This window comes from Poecilia latipinna, unplaced genomic scaffold (genome assembly GCF_001443285.1).
Source record: "Poecilia latipinna isolate Pla-1442-1.1 unplaced genomic scaffold, P_latipinna-1.0 Scaffold2438, whole genome shotgun sequence".
Lineage (NCBI taxonomy): Eukaryota > Metazoa > Chordata > Actinopteri > Cyprinodontiformes > Poeciliidae > Poecilia > Poecilia latipinna.
Genome location: NW_015115054.1, coordinates 22,666 through 49,858, shown reverse-complemented (window position 1 = coordinate 49,858; position 27,193 = coordinate 22,666). Strand labels below are relative to the sequence as shown.

Genomic DNA, 27,193 nt, shown 5'->3' with positions numbered 1-27,193 from the left:
TATATATATATATATATATATATATATATATATAAATTTTTTATAGATATTAATAGTATTAATACTATTGAACATTTGTCACTTTCAAATCCAAAACAAATTAGTTGCTACCTAATTAAAATAGGCTTTTTGCTACCTTGGTCCATACACTGTGAAGAAAAAAGAAAAAAAAATTCAGAAGGGCACTTTTTTATTCAGCAGAAAAAGGGCAGGTGCAATTGAACAGCACCACCTGGTGTCTATCTGTGCACATCACTGTATTCATTTAGCTACCTGTCTGTCTATCCAGCCATCATTTTATCTGTGTAAAATTCAGGGTGAATTTAGGTGTTTAAACTTTGAAAATAGACAGAAAAATACAAAAAAAAAAACAAAAAAAACTGGAAAAATTGCTCAAATCTGGAATTGTACAGATGTTTTGAAGTGTTTGCATTTTCACTTGCATTATTTCCATTTTATGCAGTACCTTGCGTGTTGCAACAGCTTCTTTTTCCCGGTTAAAACCTGTTGTGATTGATTTCTTTCTGCAGCGTATTAAATGTATCCCAAAGGATCTGACTTGGATATGAGACCAGACGGCCTCTAACGCTCCATGGTTCTGGTTGTGCTCAGGACTCCGCATGTTTCCATGAAGCATTTTGCAGAACAAAAACATGTCTAAGTTGTTTCCTTTATGGTATTAATGACACGTTTGTTGACTTTTGTTCTGTCTTATCTGATTCCCTCTGATGAACCTCAAAGAGCATCAGCGATACAACACTACGCCACATAGGCTCACATTCCCTGTAATCGTATTATGTTACAGAAACTGAGTCAAGTTCCGGGATGCTTCTTAATCTTACTGAAGACTCAACCTCCTGGGTACGTAAGGGATTAAATACATTAGAAACAAGTGAGCATGGTGCCATGGTGCCTCAAGAATTTACATTTATTTAATTGCAGCTTTGGCATAAAAAAAAGAGATATCTTATTTTCCTTTTTTCTGTCAGGTCTCAAATTCAAAGAAGCAAACTTAGATTTTGGTGAAGAAGGAATAGATTACTGAAGTGGACAATTATTCTTTTCTTGCATCGATCACATTTTACTGGCCAATTGCAGATTACAGCCAATTCCAATTTTGGTCTATATCAATTGTTTTGTATGAAATGTTGCTAAATATAGTAAGAATGTTGCCAATTTAGCAACAATGGGGTGACATACAGACATGTATGGTGGGCGGGTCTGTCAGTGAAACCTTTTATAACATTTAATCTTGACATGAAAATGTCATTTAGGAGAAATGTTTTTGGTTGTAGGTTACAAAAAGAGAGGAATACTGAAACACCGTAACTGTTTTTTTATGTAAGGGAAATCTTAAAAGAACAGAACAGTTTGTTCCAAAAGAGAAAAAAATACAACACCTTTTGGAAGGCACCCTAAATAATTATTTAAGTTGTTAGTAGAATGAAATGTCACAGCAGCTGCTAAAGGCAGAGTGCTTTATGAAATATGTCACATGAAAGTAAAGAACATAAATGTTTCACATGTTGTGTAACATTTTTAAGAGGCACATTTTGTCTGTTTGTGGTTTCCATGGATTCAAATGACTTTCACAAATCAAGATCGTGATATTTGTGGTGTACAAAAAACAAACAAAAAAAAACTGCTCTTTTTGTTTTTTAATTTGAAGGGAGGTAAATGACATTCCATTATTCTTTATAAGAACACCTAAAGGATTTTTCTTGCCAAATAATCTAACTCTAACCTTGATTGGCAGCTTTAGTTAAAAAAATATATGTTGCAGGCATCATAAAGCTGTTCAAAGTTTGACTCACCCATCTGTCGACTGAGATCAGCCTCATGATTTGGCCCAGTGATGCAGTGGCTGATGTGCTCTGACAGCGATGGTGTGTTTGTTTCACTGCTGAGCTGCCGCTCCATCATCAACATTCAGCTTGTCCCATGTGGGCTTTCACACGCCCTTCTAATTACGCAGCCCAGTTGGAGACTTTGATGGAGCTCTTCTCACCTAATTTCGCTGCTGCCACTTTGACCTGCCCAGTAGCTCTGAACATGGACACAGCTGAGCACGACATGCTTCCACCATCAGTCCGTTTGATAACCCTGAGTTTGTTTGCACACTGCAGGTCACAATATGTGAACAAAGAGTGTGCTGTAGGAAAGGATTTGACCTTGTTTTTTGTCATATTCACTTGTTTAAGATATTTCATCTTATTTCATAACCTTTGTACATTTAACTGATTAGTTATAAGCCATCCATTAGCTCTCCATGTTGCCCTACTGACAGGTTGCTAGCCCGTTAATAGGGGTTTCCAGGATGAACAATAGTTGTGTTTCCTTTGACCACATAATTGTGCAAATTTGAATTACCAAAATACATTTGCATAATGGAAACAAACTTTTTTGCTAAAACATTTTTGTGCAGGGATATTTTACAGTTGTATTGAAATTAGTGAAATTTCCAAAACTGCAAAGGAATTGCTGTTTCACATCACACAAGTCATGTGACCAACTGGATGTTACCAAAGGGAGAAAAGACAAAGAAGATGACAGGAAGTAGTTGGAGGATGATGGTGATTTTTTTAGCAACTTATTGCGTAAACAAACTTATTTAAGTGTGACTTTAATTTAGTTTCTTACTTAATGGAAACACCATAATTGCGAAATTGTGTTTTTCTTTTTTGACAGTAGAGGGATAGCGACAAATTTTTGCCCAATTTTTTAATAGAATTTCAATTAAGTTGCAAACAGGTTCTGATAAAGAGTACATGTGTTAGACAAGCATTTTGTTCATGGAAGAAGGGGACAGATTACTGTTTACAATGAGGCAAACACTAAGGATATGTTTGACCACATGCTAAAAGCCCATCGCCACCTGGTGGCACAACACAACAACTACAGCTGACCCAAGCTGCCATTGTGGCGCCGTCTAAACGTGGAACTTTTTCCCAATCGAGATCTGGAAATAGTGGCAGTTTCCAGGCAACAGTCTCGTGTAAACACAGCCTTACTTTGTGTTTACAGTCTTCAGCTTTAATACTAATTTCTGATCCTGTCCATTTTGGTCCCTGCTGATCACTATCTAATCGTCTCAGATGACCTTTTCATTGGCACCACCGTCTCCAAGTCGTACATAACACCTGGTTCTATTATCTGTTATCACTTTTATTTCTGCGGTTTCCTTGTTTTCCCCTCATTCACACATGAATTCTTTCATCTGGTGAGTTTCTTTACTTTCTCTGCAAGACATTCCACAACTTTTTCTGACTCTCTTCCATCTCCTCCCTTTTCATACAATAAATCACAAAGTCATCTACGTGGGTGATAGCGGGTTCTCACCTGACCTAATTGACCAGCCTGTCTCTGTCTCTATGTCTTCACATGGTTAAACCTTTACAGAATCTTAACAGATATGAGTCTTTTAATCAAATCAACAACTTGCAGTGAGTCACAGATTTCTGCCTCTGAACATTGTGTGCTCTGAGCTCAGACTCTTGGCATTCAGCCGGGGTCACAGTTTGTTCAGAGAGCTGCGGTGCCATTTCACTCCTTCATACGTGTCACTAATGCCGCTCTGCTGTCTGTTGCTGCTGCTGCTGCTGCTACTTTTTAAACATTAAACTGAATCCAAAAAAACATACCATGACATTTTGATAAGACTCCAATGGTCTTTTCAGAATTTGATGAGATTCATTTTCAATTTAAGCTCAGATGCTCTGTGAGGATTAAGTCGGTTCAGCTTCTCTAAACGACCACCTGTGAAGCGGCTTTGTTCATGTTTACACCTACAAGAACATTTCTGTTGCTAGGTGGATTTCTCTTATCTTTAGAAATCAACGCCCTGGCTTACATTGGGGTTTGGTTTGTACATTCATGTGACTCAGTGCTATTAAACCTCATTAAGAATGGGTTGGTTGGGTGATTTTTCAGGCTGCATTTATTTTTGAAGGTGAAGAAAATACTTTTATAAAAGCGCCTCTACAAAACCAATGTTGTCCTTTGTGTTGTGGTATCACACACAAAGGGTGGTCAAACACACAATGTTTGACCACTCTGGGTTGGTCAAACATTGAAAGTAGGACTCATGCTAAAGCTGTGGAGTTAGTATCATGCTATTCTGGTGTGATCTTCTAGGACCTGAATGCTAGCTGACAGATTCTGGAAAGAAAACTTTTTTTTTTTAGCTAAATATGGCACATTCAATACATTTCAGTACTTAAGAGGCAGAAGAGGCAAATTTATGAAACTGATCTGAATCAGGTATAATTTTGAACCACTACAACACTTTGCTTTCAATATGATCTTTGGTATGTCTGCAAACTAGCATCAGCTAGCTGATCGTGCTAATTTCCATAATTTATTCTAGATTTGTGTATTGATTACATCATTGAATGTGTCATTTCTTAATAGGAAATGCACTGAATCTGATTCTATGCATTTGTTGTAAACCCAATAAAATTAATTAAAACAACTAAATTGTTAGTTATTTTATATATACCCTTCAATTTTGTAGAATAAAATAATTATGTTTCACTATGAAATCCAAGTACATGATTAGTTAGCATAGTTAGTTCTGCTACATTTAGCTATTGGTTCAATAACATGTCTGGGTTCATTTATGCAAGATTAAACCAGACTGCAAAATTAATTTAGACCTAATATCAAATTTTAACACTTTTGAGCTATTTGCTAATCATTGGTGAAAAATATATGAACATTTTCTGACTGGTCAGATACAACTAAATTGTAGACATAATGTACTCTGCAGGTTTGAGCTGGATCTGTCTGGATTGTGGTTCTACGAACTGTTCATACTGGGCTGATTATGAAGGACCAGCATACTTTCAGAATTTTTTTCATAAAGAATTGGAAAACAATTTGCAGTCAGTAAACTGTTCCTGGGAATCTTGACTTCCTTGTTCACACAATGGGATTGAGAGTAAAGCATCTGAAATTCAGACACAAAGATCCAAATCTTCACCCCCGCTGTATGAGTTGGTACTGTCAGAGCCTCGATGGGACATGTTGCTTTCAGCAAAGACTTTCTGTTAGTTAAAAGTCAGCTTTCCCCGCCTCACAGCAACAAGTTCAGATCATTCATTTCCAGTCATCAGGTGTGTTTCCATCAGAGCTGGAGTCGATGAACAGCAACAACTACAGAACAATCATTTCATACGGGACTGAAAGCAGACAAATAAAGTTCTGATGGCACTCAAGAGCATAAAGAGTCTAAATTTAGGGTTTCAATAATTTGTAACTTGATTGTTTGCTCTTTGGAAACGGGCCATATCTCACAGCTGCAGCAGAATACAGAGCAGGTCCATTCTGTCTCCTGCATATTTTCCCTCTAACTGCATCTTTCAGATGGGAAGCAGCAAAAACATTTCTGCTACAAAAGCAAAAAAAAGAACTGAACTGAATATTAAAAATATGATCTTGTTTCTCTCAGTCTGAAAATAAAACTTTTCATGTGTTAAATATCACAATGGTGAGAATTTTGTTACATTTTTCAAATTCTAAAGTTTTCACATATTTCCTCAATATTGGATAGAAATATTGTCTAAACTTTCTGATCTGGATGAATCATCTGGCTTGTTTTCATCAAGCTGTTGAAAATAGTTTCCAGCAAACGGGCCATATCTAGTTTAACCTCTGTGACTGGGTCAAGATTCTAGTTCTCCTTTTCATGCACACCTTTTTAATTGACAAATGTTCAATGGAATTATGATCAGAGCTGAAAAAGAAATAAAACATTAATACACTTTGTAAGTAATTTGGTGTCATGCTGAAGGACATTATTCATTTGGAAGACAAATTTGTCCCTGATATCTTGAGATGTTGCTTCAATAAATCCACAGAATGTTATTTCCTCATGCTGCCACCACCTTAACGTCCCACTTGGGTTAATGTTCCCAACTTTTTCAGCTTCACTTTTTTCTTTCATATGTAATGATGCTCTTTATGTCCCAGCACTTCAACCTTTGTCTCATTTTTCGTAATAGTTGCTTCTTTTTTCCCAGCGTTCCTGATTCTGACAGTGTTTAGGATGTAGCTGTGAAATGCTTCCAGTGTTTCTCTTCTAGCTCAGTTGCTGTAGTCGTGACATCATAATCTCTGTATTCCCAATTTGTTTCAATTCATAGTCATTTTAATGGGTGCAAACTTCTGACATTCTGAAAAAATTACTTCTTTCCTAAGAAAGAAGTAATTTTTCTAACTGACCTGAAGCAGAAAAAGTTTAGCCTGATTTAATGTCAGTCAGAAAGAAGCAGACTTATCTGTGAAATGACTCCCCACCTCCCTATTTGGCTCAACAATTGTATAATTTTTTTACAGAATTGTCTGTAATTTCCAATGAATGTGAAAAGTTTGATGACCCAGACATGTTACTCCTCTGCTCCATTTAGAGCCTGAAATCAATCCATTGGCTGCCCAGCCCGGCGCTTTTTAAACCTCAGAGCTCTGTGGACTTTATCAGACTGACTTACATTAAGCTCTGGCCTGTGAAAGCAGCATTTGTACAGATAGAGCAGGGAGGGTTTAATGCTGTAGGCCAGAGCGGTGAGTGGTGCTGCTCAGTTGGGTTGTCATTGACAGACTGCTGAAAACTTCTTTACTGCCATGATGAAAAGAAAACGCACCCTCCTTCACTTCTAGAGTTTTACTATAAACACATTTAAGCAAATTGGACTCCAATATATTCACCAGGATAACAATGATATCTTTGTTATCTTTGTTATCAAAACACAAGAATAAAGCAAAAGTGGAAAATGTTTTGCTTGTAGCTCCACCTTTAGCGACTGAAATTCTCACATGGCTTCATTTTTCAGTTAATTTGGTTTTATTTATATAACATCAATTCAAGGCACTTTACAGAAATATCATTTTAAGTCAATCAGATACACATTGATCCTGTTTATTAAACTAATGGAGCATTAAGGTAACGTAAAGAAAATTAAAAGAATACAATTTGCATAAATAAAATCCTAAAACTGAAAGAATAATGCCACAATATCACAAAAATAAAGTCAAAATAATATGCGGATAAAGTTGCAATGTTACACATTTATTATTGTAATATGAGCATTTTCTTATATTACAACTTTATTTTTGTAAAAATGACTTTATTCTCATAATACTGACTTTTCTTAAAATATGAAGACTTTAGTCTTTAATCCCACAATATCATAACTTCATTCTTGTAATTGTATGACTTTGTTCTCTTAATCTTCTCTTTTATTTGCTATTTTTTCTTAGTCTGGCCCTAAAACTACAATAATCTAGTAATCAAGCAGTAAAGTGAGCTCAAGAATTTATAATGTCCTTCAGAGGCTGAATTTGTTGAGACCTCCTCTCCTGGGAAGATCTGCAGATATATTAAACCTTTTTATTTTTTCACTACTGAATGATGGATTTTGTAATATTTGGAAATGACCTTTCATGTATTTATTGGACTTGCTGGGTAGAGCTTGTAGTTCTAGTTTTATTTCTTTTGAATGACCTTTAACCCTTCCTAGGGTGATAAGCATCAACACGTTTTCTTCTCTAAATGGATTGCTAATGTCTGTCCACTTTGGCATTGAGTGAAAACCTACAGCTAGCAGAAATCTAAAACTCCAGCTTCCATAGAGGTGTTAACACGTTCTGGGTGTAAAAAAAAGCTCATTGTTTTCTGCTTTTATTCTAATAATTTCACATGTTTGATCATGCTCTGATATTTACACAGCTTGAGTGCATACTTTATTTTTACTATGACTCTAAATCTTAACAAAACAACTAAACCAACCAGGAAATAAAAAAGAACATTTCCATTATGTAATTATCTATGAATGCAAACAATTACTAGTAGCAGCTTATTGTCTCTGCAGGAAATGTTGCCGAATAAAATACAGGTCAAGTTAATTCAAGTTTACTTTTATAGCACATCACGCAACAAAAACAGGCTGCAGTTTGTGTGACTTTTTGGATTTTATTCATGCATTTAGCATAGAAATCAATCCCCCCCCCACCCCACCCCACCCCTCACCCCAAAGTCTTTTTAAACTACACAACCAAATCTTTGTTTCATTTGCATTTTTAAAAATTGTATTTCTTGGAAAAAAAAGTTATCACTGCAGTTTGATATGTATTTATTTCATTGTGTATTATAGATGAAACATAAACTTTGTATATTTATTTTTATTGGAGAGGGAAGAGAAAATTTTCACCAAAGCCCCAATGTGTTGGATGTTTAAATCCAACACATTGTATGTTTGTAATGCAAAGTTAGGATTGAATAAAGTCACTCAATTAAAAAACAAATAAAGAAAAGCTGGTGAAGCAGTGAAGCTCAACATGACGGGGCTCCAGTGTAAAACCTGACATCATATAACAGAGTGAAAACTCAAAGAATCTTTCATTGAATCAATGATGTCAGGTGAGTGGAATTTCTGAAGTCTATGATGAAAAACTCTACAATTTTGCTTTCTGGTAAGTCATACCTTTTTTTTTTTTTTTTTTTCAAAAATCAGTCCGTCTTGAGACACATTTTATTACACTACATTAACCAAGAACTCACTAAGTGTCCCTGTCAGGTGAAACTGAAAATGAAAATTGCCTGTCAGTGGTCTGGTTAAAAGGCTGTCCAGTGATTTCTTTATGTGATTCACCCTGAGTGGTATTTTTAAATGTGTGCCATTAGTGTTTTCTTCCATGTGAGTATTGACAGCTCTGCTCCGGTTTAATTTCTGTGGTGGCGCTCCGATAAAAGCAGCAGGACTGAAATGTCAACTGCAGCCACAAGCAGTTTACCTCCAAGGAATGTTTCTTTCATTTTCTTCACATTTTAAATCCTTTGATTTGGTAAATCTCAGCTGCACATGTCTCAATCAGCCACTAGTTTATAGGATGATGAACTGACCAGCTAAACAACTGAAGATCTGGGAGTTGTTTCGATATTTGAATGAACTCAGATTTACTGAGTTTCCTATTCTGTTTCCTATTTCACCAGAAGTGAATTCCTTAGAGCCTCTAACTCTTGCAGAGTAAATGATGCTTTATTTTTGTCATTTGTTAAAGATACTGAAAAGGTATTTTCCTCATAAAAATAGCATAGAAAAAAGTCACTATGTACAACATTTGAAAAAGTATGTACTTTTTTACATTTTATCACATTCCAACACCGAAGTTCAGGGTTTTTACTGAGTCTTTATGTGGAAATTAACTAAAACTCACATAGCCGTAGAGAAAGGAAGAAATTGTTTTCAAACATGGATTTCAAAGGTTTTTACACATTTTGAAGAAATGTTGAAGGTCCTGTTGTCTAAGAACTTTTTCTCACAAATCAAGTTTCCATTATGCAAATGTATTTCCAAAATGTGAAATTGTGAAATTATGCAGTGAACAGAAAGACAGATTATGTTTCCATCTGGTTTAGTCTACACTCATCAGGTGAAATTCAGTCATTGTCTACTGTCGCAAATTAGCCTCAAACTTCTTCCTACCAAGAATCATTTTGTACTAACTTTGATGTCATCTAGTAAATTATCTTATTTATATAATCTACATATTAAATACCAAAATGTGAACCTATTATATGTGCAAAATTAAAATGAACCATCTCTACTAAATGTAGGATCTGCATGATGACAAAAACACATTTTTAAAGTTATTTTTCAACTAATGATCTCTGAATTTAACAAGTAAAAGCTTAAAATGCATTATATAACTTCTAACGTCACTCATTAAGACATTTAGGTAAATGCGTACATTTAACACCAAAAAAAGATCAGTTCAGAATGACCATGCTGTTCATGTTTAACATGTGAACATGTCTGTAGAGTGTGTGTTGTTTATTTGATTCCTGTTACTTATTTGAAATGGTTTTCCTTGTAAAGTCTCAGGCAGCAGACAGTTATGTGAGTCTATTTTGGGGACAGGATGCTTTGAAATGAATCTTTGACTAATCTTCACACCTCCTGAGGAGAGCCTGTAAGCGTGCTTCTCTCTTTGGCTCCTTTGAGGTGAGGGATGTGAGGGAAGAGGAAAAGAGAGCAGAGAAATGAGAATCTGGGGGCTGAAAAGGGTCTGAAGGGGAGAGCAGCATCAGGGCTGTGCTGCAGGGTCTAGGAGGCTGCCGTCGGCCTTTAATCCCGCCCCCACCCTTTCCCTCCTCTTCCCATCATTCCCTCCATCTCACCATGACAAACTGGATCTGTGGTGTATCAAAGAGCCACAGGCTACATATCCTCCTTCTCCCCTGCACTCTTACCAAGTGGTTTTCATTCCATTTGTCATTTACACTTCCTCAGTCTTGGTTAGCTCACAGCTACCGGTGGCCGCTGCCAGGCTTGGCAGGATGCTGCAGCCAGGAACCCCAGTGGCACAATTTAGAAAGCCACTTAATGGGTTTAGTGGTATTTGCTAATTTGTCAACAAGTTTTTGGAAGTCAGAGGCTGCTGTCTGGCCGGTCAGTCTGGATGGGACTCCTTCTGGGCAACCTTTTCTGGTGCAATGGGTACAATCAAATTTGCATACTTCTCTACTTGGCTGTTGATACTTGGAACAGCAGAGGAGCATGTGTACTACCACCTTTCATTGTATTCCAGTTCATCACAGATCCACCAAGGTGTTTTTGAGGTTTACACAGAGTGAAGAGTATTTCACCCCACACAGATTACAGCCTGTACTTGAATAGCACTTTCTCAAGTCCAGAGGATTCCAAAACGCTTTACACTACATTCAGAAATTCATCCATTCAGCATTCTGCTTCCCTGGAGCAGACTGACAAAAGTGAGCCACCGAACCCTCTGACCACCAGCAGCACCCACACTGCAAAAACATACAGTCTCACTAAGTAGTTCTGGTCTACTTTCTAGTGCAAATATCTTAGCACACTTGAATTAAGACAAAGACAACTTACAAGTAACTTTTTAACAAGATGGAGGAGCTTGTTTTGACTCACTAATTCCTTAATAATGAAAAAAATACATGTTTTACTGGTAGATTATTTCATTTATAACAAGACATTGTTCTATTGTTGTAAGTGAAACAATCTGTTATTGATATTTTCTATCAACAACTAATAAAAAGAAAGCTCAATTAATAGTAATGAATTTCGCGCTGCATTGACTCCAAACCTGTAGAGAAGTCTGTTTGGATGTGTAGTTGGAGTCAAAGTGGTGGAGTTATGATGTTTCAGCTGCATTTCCATTGACAATATAATTACGTTAATTTGAAATTTTGAAAATAAATTTGCTTAATGGAAACACACTTATTTCAAAAAAAGTTTTTCCCACTAGAATGAGGTAGCTTTTTTGGCCATATCTAAATTGGTTTATTTTGCAAAACTGCAATAGAAACACTTTTTTTCACATCACAAGAGTCACATGATCAACATGCAGATGTTACAACTGGTGCAAACCATGAAGAAGACAACAGGAAGTAGTCAGAGGATCAAGGTGTGGCATGTGTTTTTAGTGACCTCACATGAACAAATTTATTCAAGTGGGATTTTTATTACTTTTATTTTTTTTTTATTTAATGGAAATGCCACAATTGCGAAATTGTGTTTTTCGACATTAATGGAATATTGACAAAGTTTTGTGGACATTTGTAATGGAGATGACAGAATTCTGCCTTAACATCAGAATTTTTATGATTTATAACTTTCAGCCATTGTTTACATCTGTTGTTTGTCTAACTTCTGCTGGTGCAAAATTATGACACATCTCACATAAATGACATAAAATGCGGCATAAATCGTTTCCGACTTAGTAGCACATGTCGAAGTAGCACAATCTGGATTTTGAGTGGTTGAAAAGTAATCTTTATTGGGTCATTCAGACTGCCATGAAAAAGTCAGAAATAAGTTGCAGTTGAGCCAAAAAAGTGGACTTGAGTCACGTTTACCTGTTTTGTGAAAGTCCTCATAAAAGGACTCAACTGAGACAAACATAGAGGAGCAGCATGACGTAGGCTGCAGGATCGCATGATGCCCCGATCTAAAGAAGAGAAACAAATTCACTCACATCTCTCAGTTAAATTGAAAGAGACCATTTTTTTCCAGACCTACTTTATAAAAAAGTTTTTGAAAAATTTATCAATGTTCATAAAATTAAAGGAATTCATATTTATTTTTAATTAAAGCTTTGCTTTTTTTCAAACAAAAATCATACTTGTTCAGAATTTCTTTTAACTGCATTGCTATGAACTCTAGTATTGTACATCTTTACTGAAACCCTGAGTAGAAAACACCTTTGACTTCCATCTAAATACGATTAAACTGGGGTTGGAAAGTAGAAAGTGTCAAGGTTTTCACTTAAATGTGTTTAATGATGACTACAGGTAGCTGAAAAGTGAGAAGAGAAATTCTGCATGTGAAGAATCTTTCTCAGTGTACAAAGAGCAACTTGAAAATCTGTGGAAATGACCTGGTAAGCCTTCGCAGATCAATGGGCAGACACAATGGTTCTCTGAGGCGATTACTGATGTCTTTCCTTCCACGCATTGTGAGAACACACTGCTAAGCTCCAAGTCCTCACATCTATTTGATTAGCAGCATCTGCTTAAAGACACAGTAACAGCAAAGGTTTAAATAAGTTTCCATATTGTTAGATTAGAAGTCATGAAGACCTTTTTCTCATGAATGAACACAAATAGCAAGTCATTGTTGCAGGTACCACAAACACTTATGATTGTTGAAATAAATAAAAGCTATATCTTTTTCTCCATTTTTATCGCTGCAGGTTTTCTTAGCACGGGTGACCAGGCAGCCAAGGGGAACTACGGCCTCCTGGATCAGATTCAGGCTCTCAGGTGGATCAAAGAAAACATCCATGCCTTCAAAGGAGACCCAAAAAGAGTGACCATTTTCGGCTCAGGGGCTGGAGCGTCGTGCGTCAGCCTGCTCTGCCTTTCGCATTACTCAGAAGGTATGAGCTCCTCCACTGAGTCATGAAGAGAAGTTGAATTTCCATCTCAAAGCACAGCAACATTTACTTCTAAAACCAGAGCTGACTTTTGAATCTGCATTTACTTCTGCTCTTACAGCTTATTTAAAGTTGTTGAGCAGAAACATCCATGAAAAGCAGAAAAGATTTGCTTGGCGGTGTGGACTTCTGTTTGCCACAGCTGCTGCCTCAGGGCATCAAAGCCTGAGACTTTCTCAAATGATTTTATGCTTCAGACTTTAGAAAATTGCATCATTTTGTTAACCTAGGAATGAAAACAGCTTCATCACATAAACAAAGACGACAGCCACAAAAAAACAACCAAGCATTTGTGACAACTACTTAGTCAATAGGAGAATTATATTGTATTAAAGTGATGATAATATTATTATAATGCCAGATGCCACCTTTATGGATGCAAAACAGAAAGAGATTTTAAGCTGTTCTTGCATAAACTAAACCAACAGCACTTTTCATCAGCTCTTCATCTAAACAAAATTTCCTTTTCTAAATTATTTTTTTATGTGTCTAATCTTCTATACTGTAAACTCACACAATTTATATAACTATCAAAATTGTTGTCTTGGGATACAAAAATCTGCTGCATTTAAAATATTTAATAATAATAATAATAATAATAATAATAATAATTTAAAACTGTTTATTTTAACAATTTAGACACCAAATATACTTGATATTGTCTTTAAAAGCACAGTGGAAAGAACCTGAGCCCTGCAGCAGAACCTAATATCTACCATTTTCATTGCATCTGCTCTCGAGGGTGCAGCCAATAAGAGACAGGGAAATGAATGGCTCTCCTGGATTGGCCACTTTGCAAACGACAGCTAATAGCTTGTCAAACAGAATTGTGCCTTGGTATTTTCTTTTAAATCTAGAAATACACTATTTAGAAAAAATCTATAAAATAATGGAGTTTTAGTTTATAATTTTGAATTAGGTTCTAGAGAAAAATCTGAAAATCAATTAATCTGACATATTCTTTCTGTTATTATTGTGGCATATAAAGTATACATTTTTTTGGTAATTCTAACTGACCTAAACAGCAGAAGTTTGGTCTGATTTAAAAAGAGGGGCGTTGAGGAAAAAAATGACTTTTTTTTGGTGTATGTAATTTTTTTTGGTTTCAGCTGCACATGTGTCAGTTTGTCAGCAGTATAACCAGATAGGACACTTTAAATGAAAACTTTGTAATGTCAAGAATGGTAGAATAAGAATAACAATGTCTTACAGAAATCTCTCATTATTTTTGATATTAGCAAATGCAAATGATGTTGGTAAAAACATGAAGATTAGTTTCATTCAGTGTCAGACATGATGAGAAAAACCTTTGAATTTTTGGTACAGTATATATTGGTTCAGCTGTACATTCATGTTTTATTCATAAATATTTCTTCTGTTTTGACTTTAAAACCTTGTTTTACTAAAAGATATCTCCACTTAAATGTTAACAACACAGGCTTTGGGGAAAAAGTCCCTTTTGTACAAGTTTAAAAATCGAAATAACAGGTAAAAGTGTCTTGGCTTCATTTGAAAGGTAATCCAAAAAGGCAAGAGCTTGTTAAAGAAGATCAAAGAGAACAATAGGTTTTGTTGTTGCAGTGTGCAGATCTGTTTCATTTTTCTGTGTTGTGTAGTTGCTGCAGCAGGAATGGCTTACTTTACATTTAGGTAGAAGTCTGGATGTTTCTGAAGGGGCAGCACTCAGGGCTGTGGTCGTAAACAAACGCCCATGCCTTGCCAAGAATCCTTTATTTTCTGTGCAATACATCACCGAGAAATGTAATGTGGCTTGTTGCATTCGCCATGCTGTAAATCTGCCATGAAAACAGCAGCATCATCAGCCTTGTGGATCAACATGCCAGGCTCATAAAACCTCACCGTCACTCGAAGTGAATATCTGAGTCGAGGTTGAGCCGAAGCTCGCCATCAGCTTGAGAACGGCGGCAGTAAAATCTCGCACAGAACTAAACAGGCCTTCTGGGAAATGTCGGCTCTGAGCTCAAAACATACTTTCCACATCGGCCTGGTTGAGTCACTACTCTGCGTATGCATGAGTATAAATAGAACTGTCTAAAACCAAAATTTTGGGGAAAATGTATTGTGACCTATTTGCTGATTGGAAGCTGGAAATGCTGTGCTAAGTACTGCCTGAGAAACCTGTTGTAATATTCATGCAAGTATTTAAAGACTTGAATGACTGTTCATGGTTTAACACACAGTTTGTTTGATGTCAGCTGACCCTAACCACTTTGACAAAGCATTTCAAAATCCTCATTTTGTTCTTTTGAGGTTTTCAAATGTAGGCAATAATATTGTCCATGTAAAAATAATCTGAGAACAGATGAAAGGGAAACACCGTATCCACTTTTCAAAACATTTTGAGGGCAGATCAAGATCCTTACATCTCCCTGTGTTTTGTTGAGGCTGGTAGAAGTCAACCTGCTTTTCCCAGCAAACTTCTGTTGGGGTAAGTGTTCAAGGAATGATGTAGGAATGACAAGTAATTTTATCCAACTCAAAGGTAGCCCTCATCTATCACAGACAAAACATTTAGAACCATCTAGATCCTGTTGCATTTAGAGTCAGAATTAATTACTCCAACATAAGAAAGAGAAACAAGGGCAGAACCACTGCTGAGCAAAAAATAATGCAAAGGTCCATCTTAAATGTATCAAAAAACATCTTGATGATCCACAAGACTACTGGGGAAATCATAGTGTGCATCCTGCTCTGTGAAAACGACAGCATTTCAGAGAAAGATAATCATACCTATAGTCATGGTGGTGACAGTGATGATCTAGGGCTGTTTTGCTGCCCTAAAAGTCCAGGCATCAGTTTGTGATTTTGAACTCCAGGACACTTGAGTTGTTCAGGAGAACAATGATCTGAAGCACACCAGGACGTTCATGTCCAAATGACTCATAAAACCAAAAAAACAAAGTGAAGGTTCAGGGACGTCCTGAATGTCAATCTAAGAGTGTAAATGTTCAAAAAAAAAAAAAAAAAAAAATTTTTTTTTAACATTTTAATTTGGCTGAATTAAAAAAGAAAAACTACAAAACACAGTAGGCCAAAGTTCCTCTACAATGATGTTAAAGAGTCATTACTTTCTCACATATGGCCAGGTTGGGAAGAAAGAAACAAAAACAGAATGTAGAGGGGACAAACACTTTATCACCACACTGTGAATTCCAATTAAATCGGAATTTCTAATTATTCTTAATGTTTAACTTTTACACATTCTCATCTTTTTGGTTAATGTGTGTAGTCAATAAAAGAGAAGTGGCGTTCTTTGAAGTGTTTAACTAATACCAGTGTGAATCTCAGATCTGTTCCAGAAAGCCATCATCCAGAGTGGGACAGCGCTGTCCAGCTGGGCCGTCAATTACCAGCCTGCAAAGTACACCCGATCCCTCGCTGAGAAGGTGGGCTGCAACATGCTGGACACCATCGACCTGGTGGAATGCCTGCAAAAGAAAAACTACAAGGAGCTGATCGAGCAGTACGTCACGCCTGCAAAGTATCACATTGCTTTTGGGCCTGTCATTGACGGCGACGTAATCCCTGACGACCCTCAGATTCTCATGGAACAAGGGGAGTTTCTGAACTATGACATCATGCTGGGCGTCAACCAGGGCGAGGGGTTCAAATTTGTGGATGGCATTGTGGACAGTGAGGATGGAGTGTCTGCCAACGACTTTGACTTTGCAGTGTCAGACTTTGTGGATCATCTCTATGGATACCCAGAGGGAAAGGACACTCTGCGGGAAACCATCAAATTCATGTACACCGACTGGGCAGACAAGGAAAATCCAGAAACCCGTCGCAAGACCCTTGTGGCGCTCTTCACCGACCACCAGTGGGTGGCGCCAGCTGTGGCCACAGCTGACCTTCACGCCCAGTACGGCTCCCCCACCTACTTTTATGCTTTTTACCATCACTGTCAAAGCGACATGAAGCCCAGCTGGGCTGATTCGGCCCACGGTGACGAGGTACCATATGTGTTTGGGATCCCTATGATCGGCCCCACAGATCTTTTTAACTGCAATTTCTCAAAGAACGATGTGATGCTTAGTGCCGTCGTCATGACCTACTGGACTAATTTTGCAAAAACAGGGTAAGGTTCAAGTTTTTCTAAAACATTTTCTTTCTTATCTTTGTCTTTTCTCACTGTGGTTTACTACAGATGGCTATTAAACAGTCTTATTTTCACTTCAATTCATGTTAGTTATTTGTAAATGACACCTAGAGATGTGGTGCCCTACGTAATATTCACCTTGTTTTATATCACGCTCTCACATATATTTGCTAGAGTGACATACGGAATAAGTATTGAAAAAGTTGTCTTGAACTTATTTAATATTTATTAGAAAATATTTTGTTGATAATGACAGCATCAAAATGTCTCCTATATCAAGAAACTACAGCAGATTTTGACTCATTTTTCCACACAAACTGGTTCTGGAGGCCACTTCAGGTTTTCACAGGTATTTTAATTGATTCAGAGCAGCATTTTATTATAAAGGCTATACTTTCTTCCAACACACAAAGTGTGTTGTATAGATGTCTTGCTAAAATATCCACTTGTATTTCATCTGCAGATTCTTATCAAGCATGTTCAAGTACATTTTCCCATTCATCCTTCATTCAGTGACATCCTTCATGGTAGGCAACTGAAAAAAGTTGCCTACCATGATGAATAAAATAATGACTTGTGAAATATTTTTATATAGGCTCATGTAAATATAAATTAAAAATACAAACAAATAAAAAGATGAACATAAATAAATACATACATTGTTCAGTTAATATTTATAAAAATGCATGATTAAGTGTGAAAATCAAGAATTACAATAATTTAGTGTCAGTAGCTACACTGCCATCTGGCCATTGGTCAAAATTCTCTCTGAGAAACTGCAAAACACCTAAAAGCTTCATCCTAGCCTCTTGACCTCATTTAAGATGCTAAACACTATGACAGGATAATTAGGAAAAGACTGAACAAGCATGACTTTTTTAAAACAACTTAAAGGGGAAAGCGTCTTCTTGCTAGAAAGAACATGGCAGTATGACATAGGTTTACAAAGCTGCATCTTTAAAAAAGACAAAACTTCTGGAACTTGTGAACAGATGAAACTAAAGTAGAGATGTTTGACCCCATACGTTCACACCAACCGGCCGGCACAGTGGAGAAGTCCTCTGGATGATTTGACCTTGATTTGAATCCACAAGATCTGGATTTGATTAGAGTCGATGAGTGGACCAAGAAGTCCTCTGTGTCCTACAATATTATAGACAAATTGCAACTTGATGTGATGCATGAAAGATCCTGCCCCCATCTCGCTGCTGGAGGGCAACAAACTACTTGCCAACGATGACTACCATTGGTTTTAGCTGTCAAGTTGTCAACATAACACTGTAAATCTTAAATGCACGTTTGATATGTGAAAAAAAAGGGACACTTTGTTATTAATAGCCAACAATACCACAACAATAATAAGGCCCAAGAATATCACCAGATCAGGGAAAAGTTTTAATTAAAAGTAGGTGAGCTATGCTAGCTTGACTTTGACAACCTTAACACCTAAATCTGTAACAACTGAATGTTACAGATTTACAGACAGAAGAATATGGAGAGGCCCAGCAGAGCCAGTGGCTGATACTGGCTGATGCAGGAGAATCTGCGGTAGAGTGCCTCATTTTTGAGCTCCTGGTTATTCAGCAGGTACTTTCCCTTGGCTGGCATGGCTAACACTTCCTTTATTTGGTAAGAGCGTGGTGCTAGCTCATGACAATCAAGTAAAACTTGTGTCTTTCCTTTGTGTGAGAAATGTTTGCTTGGTTTTTGGAGCTGGAGCTGGAGCTGTTGTCAGTCAGTCACTACGGCAACGGCTCTGTGTGAAGCATAGCTGACAGAGAGCAAGAAAAAGAATACCGGTGGTTTGGAGCTGTTTTTCAGCATTTTTTCTGCTGCATTTTTCCATTTGCAGTGAACTAAAGTAATAATACCTACATCTCCAGGTTTCATTTTGTTAACTGAACTTTTCTTCTGTGGCAGAAAAAATGGATAGCAAGTAAAATAATAGTCTTTTTGCCCTCCAGCGTCCTACACATGGGCAAAATCTCTGGATGTAAACATTAACATGCAATGTGCCGAGTCGGCTGTAAGGCCATATATCTCTCTTGATCTATGCAAGGAATGTAATATGATAAAGCGATACAGAAAGCAGTTACTATAAGTTGCTAAAGATGTCTCTACAAGCTGTTGAATCATTAAGTGAACTATTTTTTTTTCCAAGCATGGTTTGGGGTTAGATTTAAATCAGTGTAAAAGCTGATTTTATTTATTTGTTTATTTTACTGGTTCACAAAGGTTCTTGTACAACTTGTACAAGGTTACACCCACTTAAAGTTTGTTGTGTGTGACTTTTTCAACACACTATGCACATAAGACATTCTGAAGTCTTAGTACAAGATAATCAGCATTTCACATTGCACTCTCATAACCGGAGATGTGTATAAAGCTCTAGATGCCTCTTGATGAATCAAATTACCAGCTAAATGTTTTCTAAAATAACATTTAATATTAATGCTCCAAACCTGGATTCAGAGACAGGGTATCAACAAATATTGTTGCTATAATTAGCTATTTAATGATTAGTCGGTGAGTCACAGAGATCAAGTGGGGGTTAATAAAACACATTAAATCCTGCCCTGGTGCTGCTGCAGTGCTGGATTTGATGAAAGGATTTGCTTGCTATTTATATTTGGATCACGATTCTTTGCTTCACACACACCTTGAGATTAGGCATCAGGTTGTTTGCGGCCCAGTCACACTGAAAATTCACTTTTAGGCGAACAAATAAAGTCTTGATCAGCATGATAGTCTGCAGCATTTCACCGCTTGCTGTTTGGCTCCAATTCAATTGATGCCTGATCAGCGGGGGGATTGGTCTCCTCACACACATTTTGGGTAGGCTCTTTTCTCTTGCTGCTTTTTTTATGCACTTCCAAGACGGCGTTTACTGAAAGCAAATTTATCACTTGGAGAGTTGCTGTTTCTCAGCAAGTCTCCCCACCTCACTGCAAAGTCTCCAGTTGTGATCACGCCAGATTGCATTTCGCTACAAAAAACTGTCAGTTCTGATTTGGTAGAAAATGGTAGATGTAATTAGAAATATAGAAGAACTGGAGGTGATGAATATTTGATCTTCTATTGAATATTGTCACCTTCCTTAAACAACACCTCCAGTCATTTTTTTTTTTTTTGCCTTAATCATTTTTTGGCCAAAAATGACCTAGGAAGGTGACGATATGTAAATGTGTTCACTTTGGAAAAAAAAAAAAAAAAAAAAAAAAAAAGTTTATATTTTTTTTAATTGCTTGATTTTAATAGAAAAACAAAAAAAAAACAACTTACAAAAATGCCAGAAAATCACATCGTATACAAAGTTAAACCAGATATCTTGTCTTGTCAGATTAACACTCTCTGTGACAATAAATTAAACTGAACTGTTCATGTTTCAGATCAGTCAGGACTGACAATTTACTTTTACTGGAAGGGGGTTAGATTTAGATCATTTTTACAATGATTTAAATCTAACCCATTCTGAAACATAATGTGTTTCAGAATGATGAAGCAAATGAAGCATGATGAAGTTAACAAACTCTGGATCACATCAACAGCTGAAACTGTAGATATAAGTTAAGGCAACAAATAAACCACTTTGGCTTCTTGTTCAAAATCAAAAGAAGATCTGTCCAAATATCTGAAAAAAGAATTGTGGACTTTTGAGATATCCTCCCTAATCTGTTCAAACTATTTTATGAACAGCATAGCAATGTCCACCATTCATCCTGTTTAAGAGGATTGTTGGCCTAAAATCTGAACCCAGTAACACAAGTTCTGTTCAGAGGACTTGGTGAAAATTACAGCAAACCAAATCATTTGACCCAAGTTGTAAAATGTAAAGGTTTGACCAAATACTAAGAAATTAGGAGAAAATTTCTGAGTTTAAAATTGAAAATGTATCTTACCCTGCTGTTCTTCAGATAAAAGTACATTTTGTAATTCATAGAAAATTTAGTCTAATACCAAATGAAGAAAAATAAAATGTGTTAGATTTTTTACAGTGTAGGTAAAGATCTTATTTCTACTGTACATTTTCACTTGATTTTTACCCCATTGAGTGAAAGTGACATTTAATTCCCTTATGTTCTAGCTTGGATTGTGGCACTTTGTCTTAGTCTCCATATGGCACCAACACTTCAGTCAATCAGAAATGTTTGAGCCCAGCATGTTGTGTGTGTGAAACACACCATTTATCCATTTTTTTATACCCACTTTGTCCTTGCACTGTCTCTAGTGATGGTTGGGAGACCTACTGACAGGTCACCAGTTCATCTCCAGGGCAACACAGAACCCAACAAGACATACAACTGAGCATACATGCACATTTTGACCATCTACTTACCCTACTCTACTCTTGGAGTAGAACATTCCTCCTAGGAAAGTAAACATAGACTGTGTTCCCATTCTAGGAGGATAACAGGAGGCAAATCAGTCAGATGACTTATAAATACATTTTCAGTCTCAAGTTACATTTTATTGATTAGAAACATGTCCTCTTGCAGTGTAACAATGTAAATATTGTTCATAGACATTTAAAAGGCAACACTGAATTCATTCCAGCTTCTCCAAGTCCATTAAAGCATCTGTTGCATCACACTGGTGAAGTTTATTTCACTTTTAATTTACTTGCCAGAAGAAATGGAGGGAGTGTTTGGTAAAATTAATCATGGGGGAGAAAAAAGAAATCTCAATTATTACAAAAATCTGGATGTAAATAATTGAGGTAAGATAATTGGCGGTTCTATCGGCGAGGAAGGTTTAAAGTGTTCGGTTTAATCTATCTCTAATGCATTCAGTGGGAGGGGTGATGTCTGTTCTAACATATGTTTGTACAGCAATGACAGGCCTTGAGGGAACTCTTACCACATGCCAGCAATCGTTTTTGTGTGGCTCCATATGCAGCTACCAGCTGGAGGCCGAACCTTACTGGATGACTGTTCTGACCCTTCCTAAGGAGGCAGTTTAATCAGGCAGAGGTGCTGCTTCTATCAGCTACCAGTGATACTGTTGGAACCAAATAATTGCGCAGTTAAGTTATAAAAAAAATTATATTAATTTTATTTGATGTTAAATCTAACTAAAGCTTTCCTTTTTTCCTCAGTTAACTGAATTATTTTGACATAAGTATGAGAATAATAATAACACTTTTTAGAAATGTTTGTATATAATCAAATTAGCCACGACTTGGGTCAAATATTTTAGGTAAAACATGAATATTGTGTTTCCATTGTAAATAATATACCCCAATATTATGATTGATGTAGGACGCTAACAGGCACACTCTCTAAAGTGTAGGAGGATTTATCCAGCTAGAGAAAAGTGATACTTCTTCATTCATGGTCACCAATCAAATTAGATTTTTCTTGACTCTGGTAAAATTTTAAATGGCTACCATTTAAATCCTGTGAAGAAGCAAATGTAGAAACAGAAAAATAATAAGCCTGTAAATGATTTTTAGAAGTAGGAATGTTCAGGGTCTTCAACACAAAGCAAACAAACTCTTATGAAATAGTGAAGAGTCTTATAAAGAGGCTCCAGTGGGCTGCATGATTGTAGCCACCGACTGGAAATCTGCTCTAGTGTTTGCAGATATAAATTGACTTTCATTCCTTCAGTGTAAAAAATCAGTAGACCATCTAAAATTTGTAATTACTCAGTTTCAGAAGTCTTTGCTCAGCTTTGTTTCCCAAAAGGCCTCAATTACTTGGACACACTTTTCTTCAGTTGCTTGTTAGGACCCTCAATAAACTGACACCAACATCCTAATGGGCTGCAGAGTTCAGCAGTGATGACTCTGCAGGAGATTTAACACGGATTCCTGGGCAAAATTCCTCTGACTGAGTGAAGGGCACAGTAGTGTTCTGGTCCAGTTTATTATCCTAGAAAATACTCTGCTTCTGGCTCAGTGTGTTCTGAAAAATGGATCAAGTGTTTGCCAAAACAGAATCCATCTGAAACATGGGAAGCTTTCAGGGATGCTTGAGCCGAGCAGCTTTGTTCTTGGTTCCAATGAGGAAGCTGTGACTGCCAAAGGTAGTGAGGGAGGCATTAAAGGCAGAAAACTGTTATTTATTTTGATTGCCTTTGTTTTTTTTTGAACGGTAAAACAAATAGAAAAGGAAAACAGACAAGTTAACATTTTTGGGAAATGATTTATGCTCCACTAACTTTTTAGGATTTTCAAATATTATAATTCATAAATTTAGATTTTGTGGTGAATTTTATGCAACTAATGGATTTTATGATTGCAAGGGAGAAGAACAAAAGTTCCAGTAAAAGTTCCAACCATGACCCAATCAATGTGTGTTATTGGCAAGAAAGGATTAGTATGGCCCTCTATCCAAATGTAGTCAGGGTGTGTTTTTTTGTTTTTTGGCTTTAATCTTACCAACCAGCTCGTCACACAGATTGTCATCACTGCATGATTTCAACCACACCTGCTGTGCAAGCCCTTTCAGAAAACACAGTGAGGGAACATAAGTATTTGACACACTGTGGATTTTTATTTCATTTTATTTTTTACGTTTTCTTACAAACAATGGAGGTCTAGAATTGTCATTGTTGGTACACATCAACCCTGAGAGACATCACCTAAAAAATTCACAGAAATACATTGTCCTATCAAAATAAAAATAATAATAAAAAACGTATAATTATTAATTTGCATTTTAATGCATAAAGTAAACATTTGATACAATAGGAAAGTAGAACTTTTCTATTGTATATTTACCTATTCACAGGTGAATATACTCACAGGTAGGTAACGGATGTAGATCTGCATGAATAGGTGATTCCTGACTAAGATGTTCACATAAAAGAGGTCAATGTCCAATCTGAGCAGAATCGACATCGACAGACAGCAATGCACCTAAAAATATCTGACTCTCTTTCAAAAACAGATTTCAGTAAAATAACAATTCTGATTCTAATAAAGTACTTAAAAATATTTTATTTAAAAGCAGAGTCTGAATTTTTCAACAAAAGATTATTACCTGATTGATCAGAGAGGTGAAAACATGAGCAAAACTGCTGCCAATGGGATCTATGAGTCCTTCCTTTAAGCAGTGGATTTCTGGCTTTGACTCTTGTGTGAAGATTTCTCTTCAGTCACTCATGATGTTTTTTGTCATGACTTTTATTTTTATTTAATTTTATTTATGTCTTTTTATTTGGACCAAGATTATCTAAAGGACAATGAACAGGCCACTTGTCCTTTGGGTTTCCCATCTTTTGCCAAATGACTGCTGGCATCTACCTCAAACAGAGCAAAGCACAGGAGACTGCAGTATTACTGCTTAGTGATGAAATAGGTCTATAATATTTAAATTAATTTGCAAATAAATACCTTTTGCTTTATGCGTCACTAGAGCAGTGAAAGGTCAATCTTAGGATTAAAAATCCATGATAAAACAACAAAGTATTGCTAACATATAAGAAGAAAACCTCATGATAAGAACAAAAGAACTAAAAAAGTCCTATGATTTTGGTAATGAAATGTGCTCAAAATAAACCAGCAGGGCCCACATATGAGTTGGGACCAGTAAGAGGGAATGACAAGATTCCATTCCTCAGTTTTACCCAGTGGCTGCTTTAGATCAGTTCCAACCACCTTCAATCATTTGATTCATGCACAGAAAATGGATACAAGGAAAGGACATATCACAGAAGTATGTAAAGGCAAATCACCAAATATGACAACCAACTCATAAAATCTTTCTTGTTATGTATGCATGGTCAACAACACCTCTCACTGAACACAATCTAAGAAGAAAATGTTTCAAGTGTTGTCTAACTTTCTCTTCCTTCAGAACTAGCACAAAATTCAGAACCTGCCAACCATAAGGCATCATTAAATATGAAGGTCGTGACAGAGCATTCATTTAATCCTGGAGTCACTTGGAAATGCATTACTTTTGAAGAGATGTGGTAATAACCCAGCTGGACGTGACATCCATCAGTCCTCAGTGAAACAACAGATTCGTACTTGCTTTGGTTTGGTTTAGATTCTAAACACTGATTCTTAACAAAAGTATTCACACCCAACCAGGAAAAGATCTAAGACATTGAGAATACCTGTCATTGAGTATCGGTGGTCGATACCACTGATATAAACGTCTCCATCGTAGCTCTGGCTGTATTTTTAGGGTGGTTGTCCTGTTGGAAGGTGAACCTTCTCCCAAGTCTCAAGTATTCTGCAAACAGCTTTTCTTCCTGGATCGTCCTGGATTTAACTCCATCCACCTTCCTGTAAACTCTTACCAGCTTCTTAGTCCCTGCTGATATAAGCATTCCCACAGCATGAGGCTGATGCAACCATGTTTCACAGTGCGGTTGGTTTGTTCAGGATGATGTAAGAAACCTTTAAAAATCCAATCCCTACACAATGACCCATTACCTTGTGTTTGTCTTTCACTTAAATTATCATCAAAACACAATGAATTTTGTTGTGAGTACATGAAAAACTGCAACAGAGCAACTGTCTGTTGCGATCTGATTGATAGGAAAATACTTTACTGAAAGGTTTCTGAATTAAAACCTTTACTAAGAATACTGTTTTTGTTTTTCTCTCTTTCAGGGATCCAAATCAGCCAGTTCCACAAGACACAAAATTCATCCACACAAAGCCTAACCGGTTTGAAGAAGTAGCCTGGACTAAGTACAACCCCAAAGACCAGCTCTACCTTCACATTGGCCTAAAGCCAAGAGTTCGGGATCACTACCGGGCTACAAAGGTCGCGTTCTGGCTGGAACTTGTTCCACATCTGCACAATATAAATGAGTTTTTCCAGTATGTGTCCACCACCACCAAGATACCGCCGCAGGACACCACCCCGTACCCTTACACCAAACGCTTTCCAGGGAAAAACAACTGGCCGTCCACCACACGCCACCCAGGAGTCCCTTCTGCCAACACCAAGCAAACCACAGACCAGCGCAAGAGCGGAGACCTGACTGAAGAATCAACCGTCATGATTGAGACCAAGAGAGACTACTCCACTGAGCTCAGTGTCACCATCGCCGTAGGGGCGTCGCTGCTTTTTCTGAACATCCTCGCCTTCGCGGCACTCTACTACAAGAAAGACAAGCGGCGACACGAGTCTAACCGCCGAGTTCCAACCCCGCAGCGTAACTCCGCCCCGGCGAACACTTCTACTACAGCCAACGATGTGGCGCACATGCAGAGCGAGGAGCTGATGTCTTTACAGATGAAGCAGCAGCAGCTTGAGCACGAACATCACCACGAGTGTGAGTCCCTGCAGAGCCACGACACGCTGCGGCTCACCTGTCCCCCTGACTACACCCTCACGCTACGCCGGTCGCCTGACGACATCCCACTGATGACACCCAGCACTATCACAATGATCCCAAACTCGCTGGCTGGCATGCAGCCTCTGCACAACTTCAACACGTTTGGCGGGAGCCAGAACAGTACCAATTTGCCCCACGGCCACTCGACAACGCGGGTATAGCTGAACTGGGCCGGGACCAATCCAGATTCCAACACAAAGCAAATATGTGAAATTGACTGAAAAGCACAGACTCCGAGTCTAAGCAGATGATATTTTGTTATCACGCCTTCTTGAAAAGTATTAAAAGAGTGCATTGCTCATAAACTTCTCCAGAAATTCAGAATGAATGTTACATTAGTAACTCTTTTTGAAGCAAAGCTTCATAGAAGGTTTTACTTAAAAGAAAGCAACCAGAACTGACTGTTAATATCCTTAAAAGGGGGCAAAAAAGCCTTTATGGAGGTTTTGAGCCAGAAATACACAAGACAACAAGAAAGCAACAAAGAAACTTCATCTTTTCAGAATCTTTCCTGCATCGGACACCTGACCTGGGCACACAATTCTACACCCCAGTCTGATATGTATTTATAAAAACTTTGCAAAAATAAAAAATAAATTAAAAAAAGAAGAAGAAAACTAAAAGGGAATATAATTATGCGTGCAAATAAAAGACGTTTTTAAAAAGATTTTAAAAAATACAAAGAGCTATTTCTATATTTGATTTATTAATTTTTCTTTTTTTTTTTTTTTTTTTTTTTTCTGGGGTTGTTTTTTTTTTTTTTTTTTGTTTTTTTTTTTTTGGCTTTTTTTTTCTTTTTTT

General features: G+C 37.1%; 1 protein-coding gene and 1 long non-coding RNA gene across 2 annotated transcripts in view; one reads left to right on the top strand and one right to left on the bottom strand.

The window, feature by feature from the left end:
- The window catches only part of LOC106937787 (neuroligin-4, X-linked-like), a 58,958-nt gene extending 31,967 nt beyond the window's left edge, over positions 1 to 26,991 (top strand). The window contains exons 2-4 of the mRNA XM_015019467.1: positions 12,727 to 12,912; positions 16,279 to 17,068; positions 25,659 to 26,991. Of these exons, the coding sequence (XP_014874953.1) occupies positions 12,727 to 12,912; positions 16,279 to 17,068; positions 25,659 to 26,553 (1,871 nt within the window). The 3' untranslated portion in view covers positions 26,554 to 26,991. The remainder of the gene's footprint in view (positions 1 to 12,726; positions 12,913 to 16,278; positions 17,069 to 25,658) is intronic.
- On the bottom strand, positions 1,636 to 18,890 carry LOC106937788 (uncharacterized). Its single transcript, XR_001422461.1, has 3 exons — positions 18,325 to 18,890; positions 13,396 to 13,399; positions 1,636 to 1,647 (listed from the first exon to the last, which is right to left on the bottom strand). It is a non-coding gene; the product is annotated as an uncharacterized LOC106937788 (long non-coding RNA).
- Positions 26,992 to 27,193: the final 202 nt, after the last annotated feature.